Raw genomic sequence first — 12,635 nt, forward strand, 5'->3', positions numbered from 1 at the left:
CTTACAGTCAGACAGGTTGCTCACGTCACATTTATGTTGTCTCTGTCACTTGGAGGCTGCGCAGTAATGCTCAGCGCTCAATGGAAAAGTGCTTCTAATATCCTTCACTGGTCTCCGTCCAGAGACACGGGCTCTGTTGGTCCATTTTATATATGTCAATGGGTAGTACGTATCTGAGTCTATGGACCCGCCCCCTGTGCCGGATTGGCTGGCCTGATTCTCCTGGTTTGCTACAGTGTGTGTGTGTGTTCGTGTGTGTGTGTGTGTGTGTGTGAGAGTGCAGAGTGTAACAAGAGGAGAAGTTATTCTGTCAGAGGGAGAGGGGAGGAAAAGGTGGAATACGAGAAGAAGCTGACTGAAAAAAACAACAAGAGACACACCAGCTTGAAGCAGACGTTTCACAGAAAGACATACTCCTCTTACTTTCCTTTCCTTTCTCACGTCTTTGGTTTCATTGATTCTCGAAGCATTCCCTCTCGCCTTTCTGTCCTCCACTTAAGAGTAAATATTTGCCAAGTACTTACAGTGTGCACCTCCTCTGCATATTTACACCAGGCACTGCAAGGAAAAGGCTAGGAGATTATTAAAGATCTAAACCACCTTTTTCTCCTTGTTGAGGTCAGTTAGAACGTACCGAATACACCAATACACCACACCAACACTGAGAGGCTCAGGCCCTCAGGCCACTAGGATCCTAAATGAGGACACTAACTAGGACCCCCCCCCCACACACACACACACACACACACACACACACACACACACAGGTTTGTGGCACTTTGTGGGGACCCGTCATAATGCATTCCCTAGCCCCTTACCTAACCTTAACCATCACAACTAAATGCCTAAACTTAATCCTCAAACTAGCCCTAACCATGACCTAATTATATCCATAATACTAAAAACAAGTCTTAACCCTCAAACAGCCCTTTAAAGTTGTGGGGTCCAGCATTTTGGCCCCACAAAGCTGTCGGGACCCCACAAGTATACTGGACTCCCAGTTTTTGGACCCCACAAATGTAGTTAAACAAGAACACACACACACACACACACATGGGCGTCAGTTTGGTTTCAAATGTGCTGGGGACAGAGACGCATTTGGAAGTACATTTACAGAGGTGCTGGGTACATGACACATTCATTTTTTTTATAAGTCCTAACGTGAAAAAGCTTAATGTGGTTTAATGTACCTAAACAACGATCAATCATCACCACATTTCTGGTTCGATTTTTTGACAGTTTTCAGTGGTTATGAGGAGCAATATGAGAGAGGAATTTGGTAGCCTAATCATTGATCGTTGTTGAGGTACATTAAACCACGTTAAGCTTTTTCATGTTAAGCAGAATGTCCCGACAGGTAGTGTTGTGGACAGAGAAGCGTGCAGCCAGCGCTGCAGCAGAGCGGCTGTATGTGTTTGTGTGTGTGTGTGTGTGTTTGTGTGTGTGTGTGTGTGTGTGTGTGTGTGGGGGGGGTCTGTGCCTGCCCTGTGGGGATAGAGATTGTTGTGGATTTTTTGGCATTCTGTCGCTCAAGAATTATATGTGTTATGGACTTTTTTTCTTCTTTTTAACTAAATTGAGCTTGAGGTTTTCAAAAAAAAGTGGTGGGTACAAGTTGACTCATGACGAAATCTGGTAGGTACACGTACCCACCGTCCCCACCAAAATCGACGCCTATGCACACACACACACTCTCTCTCTCACACATTCTGCTTTATGATAAATCGTGCAAGTTGCTGTGATTAATTGATTATCTAAATTAGTTGCTGATTATTTTTTCGTCAATCTACTTCTAATCTAATTGATTACTTGACAAATTGTTTCAGCCCTTTGGTGGAGATTACTGCAGGCACTACTCAAGTAACAAGTAACAAAAGCACTTCCCTGACTTTTTTAGTAAACTTGAAGTATCGGGTCTCGATCAAGGAAACTATTTTAACAATTTTAAATTGGGTAAGTTCACAATAACTAATTCCATTGTCATTTGGATTTACACATACATGAATAAATCTGACTCTGACTTCATTGTTAACATCTTACCACTTCTGACACCAAACCTACACTCTTGAGCAGACATAATACCTGAATAAACACGTAATACTTGAAACACACTAAAACGTAATTGGTCTCGCTCCTGTGGCTGAAACCAGAGGAGTTTGTGTTGTGCCTATACTCTACACACTGACGTGGCTTCAGGCTGCTGCAATGAGTCAGATGATCTGATCACAGTCTGTCATTCAACAGGAAATATATTTTTACGACTATCAGCCCGGCGCCACACTCGTCAGCTCTAATAACTACGCAGACCCTGCCACACTTGCTGTTGTTTTCAAGAGGCACAGATGTTTTTGTTTTTGGGAATCAAACACACACAAACACTCAAACACATTGCTTCATTTAGACCGATCTGTACTTTCTTTGCTTCATTACTTTAACAAGCAGAAGTACCTGCTTCTCTACAAAAACCAGGTACCTCTGCTTGTTAAAGTCTGTTGTATCAGTACCTGTGTGCACTGTTTCCCTCTGTCATGTTTTTTTTCCATCCCTTTCTGCCTTTCCTCTCACTCACTTTCCACCCCATCTGTCATTTCTTACTTTTCTCTCTTTTTAGGGGTCCAAGCCCAAGGGGCCTGGGAGCCCGCGTAAGCCTGCAAGGCAACATGGCTCCGAGTACCAGCGGTGCGGGGAACCCTATTGTAATCGCATTTTATTTTTTTCTTACTATAAAAGTGTTGCTGCAGCCTAAACTGTGTATAATGTGGCAATGCAATTTTCATAACTGGTCCAGAACCCTGCGGACCTCAGGCACACAAATTGACACACTACTGCCAGCAGCAGCTGCTATAATATAAATAACGTGTTTTGCCCTATAACTCCCATACTGTACACCGCACCTTAAAAAGAAGTATATTCATACATTCCCTGAATTTAGCTAAATCTTGTGATATAGGCCACGCCCATATCCGCCTAGATTAGATCGGAAACTTACTTTTTCAGAACTCCTCCTAGGCCGTGCATCCGATCTGCACCAAACTTGGCATATAGCATCTTCAGATGGACCTGACAAGAAGTTTCAAAAGAATTTTGCTCGGTTCAAAATCTTTTTGTAGCTAGCGACCAATACACAAACCTTTGCATTTCTCGTCTAAAGTAAATGCTATTAACGCAACATTTTTTGTTTGCCATTCCACTCTGAGGCCCTGTACCAAATTTCGCGAACATTGGCAATTAGGGGTGGTACAAATATGAAAAGTTTATATCTCATGAAAGGCTCATGTGAAGTTTGCATTTTCAATTTACTACACACTTTGCAGCTCACCCTTAGCGATATTTCCTGTTGTTTGCCTTGCCTCCATCACACTTTGGGTTTCGACTTGGGTTCGACTCGCGGACACAGGGAGGCTTGGACCCTGTATAACTGCTTGCAGTTCTAGATTTAAATGTACTCTTTATTTAAAGCAATATGTCAACATTTTGCACCAAGGATTTGAATTCACAGAGAAAGTCCAACTTTTGCAATTTTAGATCCCATTCCAAAATGTTCCCGGCAAAGGAAGCAGCATTACTGTCTTCAGTAAAAGCTCTCTTACATAGTTCAGCGCAGACTTTGGGAACTGTTATTAAAAATGAGCCCTGAAAACTAAGCTGTCTACACTTTCTCACACACCCATTTGTTATTATGAAAATATGTGTTATATCAAGAGTTATCACTGTGCTGGTTTGTAGAAATAAGATGTGGGTTTTTAGAGCTGCTGCATGGAAAGTGGAACATGGAAATATTGTCATTTTCAGTGCCTTCGAGCAAAGTTCTGGTTTAATTTATTGATCTTGTGGTTACAGTGATTATGTAGTGTTTTCTTCTCTTTTCTTTGCCTAGAACAGTAAAGTTGTTTTTTGGCTCAAACTCAAATTTCTTCTGAGAATAACAGCAACATTTCTTGCCGTTCGTCTCGCGCAGCACTGGCCTCCTTCACTTGTTGATCGATGAGCAGTGTTTCCTCTGGAGGATTCCTGACTTCCCCCCTCGATGTCAAGGCTAAGAGCTGGGTGGTGTCCTGCAAAGCGGCGACACACGGCCTCGGTCACAAGATTAGCCGGAGAATGTTAATTGCTAAGGACAAACACATACAGTACACAAAGGATTTGTGTGCATGCATACTGTGATTAGTCCTGGCGTGTGGAGTGTGTTGATGTATGGCTGCAGGGGCCAGCAGTCAGTTGTTTTGTCTGTCATGTCGCAGTAATGCTTGAGGAATGACCGGCCAGCCTTAACCTGTATGTGGTATTAAGGTGCTATGGCCAGCTGTGCAGGCAGAGACTTGCATGGAGAATGACGTGTCAACCTGGCTTTCCCCTACGGAAATACACATGTGGTGCAAGGTTCCTGCTTGGCTAATAATGTGTTCCTCCTTAAAAGTCATTAGTCTTGCCTGAGTTGGTGTTTGTGTTTCACGTTTGTGTTATGTGTGACCAGGATTGGCTTGTGTGTGGCATTTTTTGTTCCTGTGTGTGTGTGTGTGTGTGTGTGTGTGTGTGTGTGTGTGAACAAAGCTTTTAGCCCTCAGGCAGTAACCTCCCCTCCTCCTTTACATGCTCCTATATATTGCCCACAGACCTTTTCTCGCCCCCTCCCTGGTTGTAAAACACATCTGTAACGTTCACAGCTCCCGTACAAAACACTTGACTGTCTCTCGTCAGCTGTATTCACTTTTCTTTCACCTGCTCTCTGCTGCTATCCATCTTTCACTTGTTCACCATGTCTGTTAGTAGCATCCAGTTTTTATGTCTTTCACTTCATGCTTCTTTTATGTTTACTTACCGATCAAAAAGTCTTACAGTGGTTTCAGGTTAGTTTCAGGTACTTTGATGGTGTATAAGGAACGAGTTGTGATATTACTGTGAGTAAGAAGTCATTGCAGTTAAGAGGAAATCACTGTTTTATACAACCTGGGACTTAGTTAGCCAGTTTTGCTTTACAATGAAGGTCTATTGCCAACATTTTTGTAGGCTCACTTTCGGTTTTACCTCTTAAGTGGTTTATTTTAATCTCACTCAACTGTTGGCTTGTATATATCCTGTCTGATTGTCTGACCACTCGTGTTTCCCAGCTGACTTCATTGTAGTGATTGTAGCCGTGTTTGCAGACCTTAGTCCTTACTTCAGTAAGCATAATATTATCATAACTCACTGATTGCCATGTGGAGTGTAAATGATAACCAGAAAAACAGAATCCAAGTTGGAAGAGACCATCATTTCTAATCAATATTATTCAAAAATAAAATCCACACAGAAAAACACAACACAACAAGCCATTCTTTTTTCAGTGCTTCATTTTGAGAAATATAATTATTTCTACAACAACAACAAAATAACAAAAGAAGCTGAAGTTCTCATACTGTATGTTAAATGTTGTCCAAACACAAGCAGCCCTACAAAAACCTCGCTGAATTAAAAACATCAGCAAAAAAAGATTAGATTTAAATCCAGGACCGAAAAAAATATGTATACAAGATTATAAATACAACCAGACATTTTTTGATATTCTGTGCTGTGGCTACATTAGTATTCATCAGTATTGAGGTTTAATACCCACCCTTAACTATGAAAAGTAAAAAATAATGTGTCCTGGTGGTTAAGCTGCTTATCACGAATTGACTTCAGTCAGGGACCTTTGTTGCATATCTCTCTTCTCTCATTTCCTTTCTTTACCTCTGGTGACAAAAATAAAGGCTAAAGGCCAAAGAATTATCTAAAAAAGACAACTGACATGATGAGTCAGAGTCCAAAGAGATATTTCAAATTTTTAGAAATCTTCCAGTTATCTAGGCCTACTTACAGTGATGCTAGTTGATACACAGCTTAATAAACTGACATGAGGCAAGTAACAAACTCTTTTTTTTTATTTTTTATTTTTTTTTAAACATTGAATGTTGCTACATAATTAAATTTGACTGACTTTGTTTGGAGTGGTCTCGTGGTTTGAGTGTTTTGATTTCATCCACAGGCCCAGACTCATCCTCGCTGCCTTTCCCTCACCACACACCATCTTTATCTCCTTCCATCATCCCCCCTCTTTAAGAATTTTACTTCTGTAAAAGCCATCGCTGTCTTTTTTCTCCCCTCATTGGCCTATTCAATAACGACCCCCTCCCCCTTCCCGTCCTGTCACCGCTCCTTCTGTTCACAGTTATGGGGAGACCCCCTAACCCTGCACTAGTAACTGGGGGAACACCATAATTATACCTTTCCTTACAATACCACACACATTCTCCTCCAGAACTATGAAACACCAGTTTTTACTCTAACTTTACCTCCCCTCCCTCTGTCCTCCATTCAGTCCATTAGCCTCCCGATGTTTTTACACACCCTAAACTCTCTTTTGGGAGGAGAATCTACTTGCCCTGTAGCGCTCATACAATCACCAACGCATGAATGAACACAATTGACTTTTACTTTCATTCTCTCTTTTCATTTTACATTCCTCATTTTGTCTTTTATGGAAGCTCTTTCTTTCTTTTTACTCTACTGTAGCATAGCTGCACACACACACCATCCTTGTTTGTGTGTGTGTTTAGGTTTGTTTTCTATTCATACAGGCACACACACACACACAGATACACAGGAACTATCCTGTTTGAAATGGGGCCCAACATGTTTGTGTCCTGCAGAAATATTTACAACCATTACCAACCGCATTTCACACACACGTCCTGGTAGATTTACACGGTTAGTTGAAAACATCAGGTCACATGCGTACACTGACCCTCAAGCGCCCTGCAACCTCCACCCACCCACACACACACACACACACACACACACACACACACACACATACATACATATTTATTCAGTGGATATAGCTCAAACCATAGATTGTATAAAGGTGCAGACAGACACACTCTCATATAAGAGGCTTAAACCAGACTATAAAATATCGCCCATAAATAACAGAAAAATAAGTCTATTTCAGCAGTGTGAAATTGTGGCAGAGCGTACCACAAAAAGTTTCATGAGCTGGTTTCACACTCCACTAGAAGAGAAACAACAGATGATCCTTATGAGTGCCTTGTGACATGACGGCGACATACGTTCCTTTACTCATACAAACACAACACAGTGTAAGTGTGAAATTCAGCAAAGCCAGTGTCAATGAGTGCATGCTTTGACTGTTTATCCATGAGAGACTTTTAGTTCCACTTTGTCGCAGAGGCTGGTTCACATGGGAACAGTGTGTGTGTGTGTGTGTGTGTGTGTGCGTACAAATCCGCCTCCTCCCCTGCACTTGTCTCCCCAGATGAGTGACTAGGAACTTTCCAGCTGTTTCTGACAGCTGTGTGAGTGGAGAGAGATCGACATAAAAACAAAAGACAAGAGGAACGAATCAAAGAAAGAGGAGCGAAAGACAAGATGATTGTGGAGCTGACAGAGATTAGTTGCAAAGAAATCTGAGAGCTCTGTGTGTGTGTGTGTATGTGTGTGTGTGTGTGTGTGTGTGTGTGTGTGTGTGTGTGTGTGTGTGTGTGTGTGTGTGTGTGTGTTTTTTTAGTGGTGAAACAAGTATGTAGATTCTTTACTCAAGTAAAAGTACATCAATGTAAAAAATACTCCATTATAAGTAAAGATCCTGCATTCAAATGTTCCTTAAATAAAAATACTAAAGTAAAATCAGCATAATGTACTTACAGTAAGCTCAGTCGCCACTCTCATATCTGTCCGTTATACTGTATGAAGCTACCGCTAGCAGCCAGTTAGCTTAGCTTAGCACAAGATACTGCGCCTCTAAGGTGTTAATTACAGTAATGAGGTTTAGAGGTGCTGTAGGTGGATTTTGTTCCCTTTGGTCCTGTTTGCAGCCCTGTGAGTCACAGCACAGCAGTGCTTTGAGCTAAATACGAATGCCAACATCCTCACAATGACAATGCTAACATGGTGCATAGCAGGTATATTGCTTACCATGTTCAATATCACTGTCTATCATTTGCTAATTGGCACTAAACACAAAGTACAGCTGAGGCTGATGGGAATGTCAGGTAATTAGTTTGCATGTATTTAAATTAAATTAAGATTTGGGGTCTATTGATCACCAAAGTCATGAGGTGTGTGTGTGTGTGTGTGTGTGTGTGTGTGTGTGTGTGTGTGTGTGTGTGTGTGTCCCACAGGACTGGGGCAATGTGAGTTATGGTCAGTACAGTATAAACCAGCACAGTTGTGTCTGTCTGATGTGTTAGGGCCGTTTAAGTGCAGGTATGTTAAAACTCTTTCCAGTATATTGCTCCATGAGGACTCTGCTTGAACGAGCACAAGCTGGACACGTGCTCACACACACACACACACACACACACACACACACACACACACACACACACACACACACACACACACACACACACACACACGTGTGCATTCACATCACATTCTGTGGTCATGCACTGTAAGCCATGGTGGATTTATGTGAGCAGCCGCTTCCAAAAAATCTATTATTTCCATATGGTTAATACACTCGCTGACTGCCAAATGCAGCATGGAGACTATGTGTGTGTTTGTGTGTATGGGTATGGCGTGTTTGCTCTTACCTCTATGATCTTAAATTAATTCTCCCCGTATTTATTAGCTGTTTTTCAGTTTTTCAACAGTCCACTCCACCCTTACTTCTTCAGGGACTGGGAGAGAAATGACCACAGGTTTAATAGCTGGGCTATTTCATATCAGTTGTATTTGTGGCAATGCATTTGAAACTCTCGGTCTTCTCCTGTGTTTCTGTCCTCCAGGTTTGTGGAGGAGGTGCGTTGGACTCCAGAGCAGAGCAGTGTGCAGCCTTTAACACCCAGGAGTTCATGGGTCGCCTCTACAACTGGGAACCTTTCACTGAGGGTGAGTATTGAGTTAACACACACATGGTAGTTTAGGGTTTAGCTGCACAGTGCTTCAATGTGATAATAGGCTTATTGCGAGAATTAAATGCTAGGAGAGGAAAGGGGGGTGGGGGGAGCGTCAGTAAAATGTGTCATTAAATGAGTTAAATGTTGCTCTGGTATTACTGTGTTGGCAGGCCTTTCACTGCATGCTCAACCCACCACAATCCCTCCTCTCATTGGCTTGCAGTACTTGCAGCGACGAGGGTGGTGAGAGTCAAGAGAAAAAGACAATGACTGGAACTTAATCCGCTTTTTATTCTTTGCACAAAAACACTCTACCTCCTCTATGTTTCCTATCATTTGTCCAACATCTCCCTTTCTCTCCTGCCAAGCTTCTCCTCCCAGCCCCGACTAACCACAGATTCCTACTGAGTGAGATAGAGAAAGAAAGAAAAAGACAGAGAAGGGGAGGTGAGAGGTGATGGGATGCAAGTGTTTTGTCAAATGACCACTGGGAGCAAAGGGAGACAATGTAGCGTGTGTGTGTGTGTGTGTGTGTGTGTGTGTGTGTGTGTGTGTGTGTGTGTGTGTGTGTGTGTGTGTGTGTGTGTGTGTGTGCGCACGTGCGTGCGTGCGTGTGTGTGAGTGTGTCTGTGTGTTTGTTTACTTTTGTGTTAAGTGTATCATAGTTCAGCTTAATGAAGAGTGTCTATTTATCTTTGTTTTCCAATGCTGGAGAAATTCTCTGAAATTCTCTGAAGAAAGAGAAAGAGAGAAAACGTTAAACAGATATTTGAGGAATTTAAAAGAAAAAGAAGAGTGGATGGAGAGAATATTACAAAACATGGGGGGGATTTGGGAGTGAGAGATGGAGGAGGGGAAGAGAAAGAGAGTAGAAAGAAACACAGCTGTGAGATGATATCAACAATATTTGTCATTAGACTTATGTGTACAAGCCTCTGTGTATTTACAGTATGAACGTATTGAAAAGGGTGCTTGTACTGTAGATGAATGGCTTAATGGATCTGGAAGAAAAAAATGTTTGTGCATGTATGTTTGTGTATCTGTCTGTCTATCCACTTGTGATTACTGTATCAGCTGGCTGACATTCCTCAATGCACACACTGTGAGAGAGTAGGGCCAGACACACTAGATCAGCAACACCAACCACATACATTCTGTGTTAAAACACACATAACACACTTGTCAAAAAATACACAAACCTGGAAGAGCATGTAACACAAATAAGATGTCATGAAGAATGACAGGATAAAAACTCGAAAAGGCTTGATCGACGAACCCACAGAGAAATTTCACCCGACTTTGCCTGTGGAGAATTTTAGCATCTTTCAGCTAATTGTTTTGGTTTTACGCCCTGCAGCTTTACTGATTTCAATGTCACCTATCTCATCAACCTTATTTCCAGATGCAGCAGGCAGCTGTTTCAGTGCAAAAGCTCAAATTAACCCATAGTACACGACCTGATCAGCACCAAGCAGCAGACAGTGAGTAGCTAGTGAAGAAAGCTGAAAGGTGAAAGAAATTTAGCAGCTAAAGACGCAGATATTTCCTAGTGTTGAGTAAAATGGAGCTGAAAGGAGAGTGAATATTCAGGGAGCCAGAAACACAAATGCAAATTAATGCTAATTTTGTTCTATCACAGCTGGATGTGTAAACAGGCAACTGTTTAACAGCTGTTGTATTACTTGTAAAAGGTCAACAGAGGGAGTACACCTTAAAGGCTGTTCTGATATGTTTTGGTCTTGTCAGAGGAGCCTCAGGCCAGTTTTGAGGATGCAGGTGTATCTAGACAATGCATGCTGTACATCTGCACGGGGAGTCATCGCAGGGGTATCAGCTGGAGTCTAACTGTCTGCATAAACACACAGGGGCTTTCCTTTCACCCACCAACTCCCGTCTCTGTGTGTTTGTGAGGGGAAAGAGTGAGATTACTGTATTTATCCTGAAATGAGCTGCTCCTAAATTCTCTCTATCTGCTGTGCGTCCTTGCCCTCTGCTCCACTCTGCTCATTTTAAAACCAGCTTGTCCTTGAGATCTGCTGAGAAGAGGAGAGGACAGGAAGAAAAACAGAGACAAACGCTTATAGTGGGGGGGTGGGTGGTACATGGGTAAATCCTGGTAGAATCCTGGTAAAGAAACAGCAAAGTCATATCACTGTGAGGATGTTTTTTGGATAAAAGAAGCTTCTAAATGTCAGATGTCACATTTAATGGTAGTGATGACTCTGATGGGGGTAGATACGGTCCGGTATGTGTCAAAGGTATTTGCAGATGACGTCAGCTGGGTCAGACACGCTCGATCTGCGCTGGAGATGATCCTTTTCCACTCTGCTAAGTAAACTGTATTGCACTGTTTACTTCAGTCCGGTCCCATTGGCTACAACCCAAACCTTCATATCTAGCTTCCCATCAACACACTGGAGGCTGCGAGGAGTGTGCGTGTTTCAACATCGAATGGTGTATTAGTCATTTCTCTCCAGCTGCACTCATCTGTTTAGGACTTTGTACGGCACTGCATATAATTCCCATAAGTATTTACATTGAACCATGCAGTCAGCTCTTGCTACTTAGTGTGTGTTTTTTTGCCTCCAAGGTGACAGCCCTGTTATGTATGTACTGCAAAGTGTTGTGGCCTATGGTTTGGAACTCATAGCTTAAACTGTGAAGCTGCCATTATGGTTATAAACAACAGAAGTGATTTATTTTAGTGGTAATGTTTCCCCTCACAAGCTTGGCGCTCTGAATAACAGTACCTCTGTAGTTTTGTAAGCACTGCACGTGCAGGTGTTGTTTTACTTGAATATTCCCTTTTTTTAAGGCCTCATCCCCTCTCTACGCACCCATCCTCCCCTCTTCCTGTCCCACTGCCTCACTCTTTCTCTCTCCCTGTTGGAGTTTGTTTAGACGGAGAGATAGTGGGGAAGTATATTTAGACAACATATATTCCACTGTCTGAACACTAAGCTCAGAGAGGGAGAGAGGGAGAGGCCCGAGATTGAGGCGAAGAGGGGAACAGAGAAGCAGAGTGCAGTAGCTAGAGACAAATGAAAGTCAAAGATGCTAAAATAGAGAGAAAGATGATTAGGAGTTGGAGGGCACTCAAACTTGACTTCAGGGCAGGATGAAGAGGAGATGGAGAATAAGGGAGATGATGAGGAAGCATAGAGAGAGAGGCAGAGAGTACATGAGTGGCAACACGTCTCCCCCTCTCTTTTCTGTCACTGTCTCCAGTCTAATCTCTCAAAGATAACTATGACAGACAGAAAGAGAGAACAAGGGTGGAGAGAGAGAGGGTGGGAACACTGCCTCCCTTCCTCTGTCTTTCTAAATATGTACTGTATATCCATGTCGCTGCAATTTTAAGACAAGTAAATGGTGGCAAATAAGTGGAGATGGACGTTTGACCTTTTGCATGGCAATAATGGACAGCAGCTAATGCTTTCATACTAATTATTGTACAGTAGTTATATGCAGCTAACAAGATTGACATTCATGTGTTAATCGAAATCAGTTAAATCCATTAAAAAAATATTTTTTCATCCCACATTGTTATATCAAGTAGTTTAAAAGAACAAATTCCTTTTCTGTAAAGCAGAGAACAGGAAGCTGCTGTAGATCAGAGTCGGCTGATCTGACAAAAAGACAGTTATGAGTTTGAATATAAAATCATCTTTATTAAATGCTCACTGATGTTTTTTTCTAAATGAAAGCAGTTTTCTTCTCTCACTGGCATTTGATTGTTTCCACATACTGTATGCT

General features: G+C 42.1%; 1 protein-coding gene across 1 annotated transcript in view; it reads left to right on the plus strand.

Annotated features, from left to right (window-relative positions):
- Window positions 1-12,635, plus strand: part of adamtsl4 (ADAMTS-like 4) — a 37,175-nt gene that overhangs the window by 13,038 nt on the left and 11,502 nt on the right. The window contains exon 5 of the mRNA XM_039806780.1: window positions 8,769-8,871. Coding sequence (XP_039662714.1) covers window positions 8,769-8,871 — 103 coding nt within the window. The remainder of the gene's footprint in view (window positions 1-8,768; window positions 8,872-12,635) is intronic.

Source organism: Perca fluviatilis, chromosome 7 (genome assembly GCF_010015445.1).
Source record: "Perca fluviatilis chromosome 7, GENO_Pfluv_1.0, whole genome shotgun sequence".
Lineage (NCBI taxonomy): Eukaryota > Metazoa > Chordata > Actinopteri > Perciformes > Percidae > Perca > Perca fluviatilis.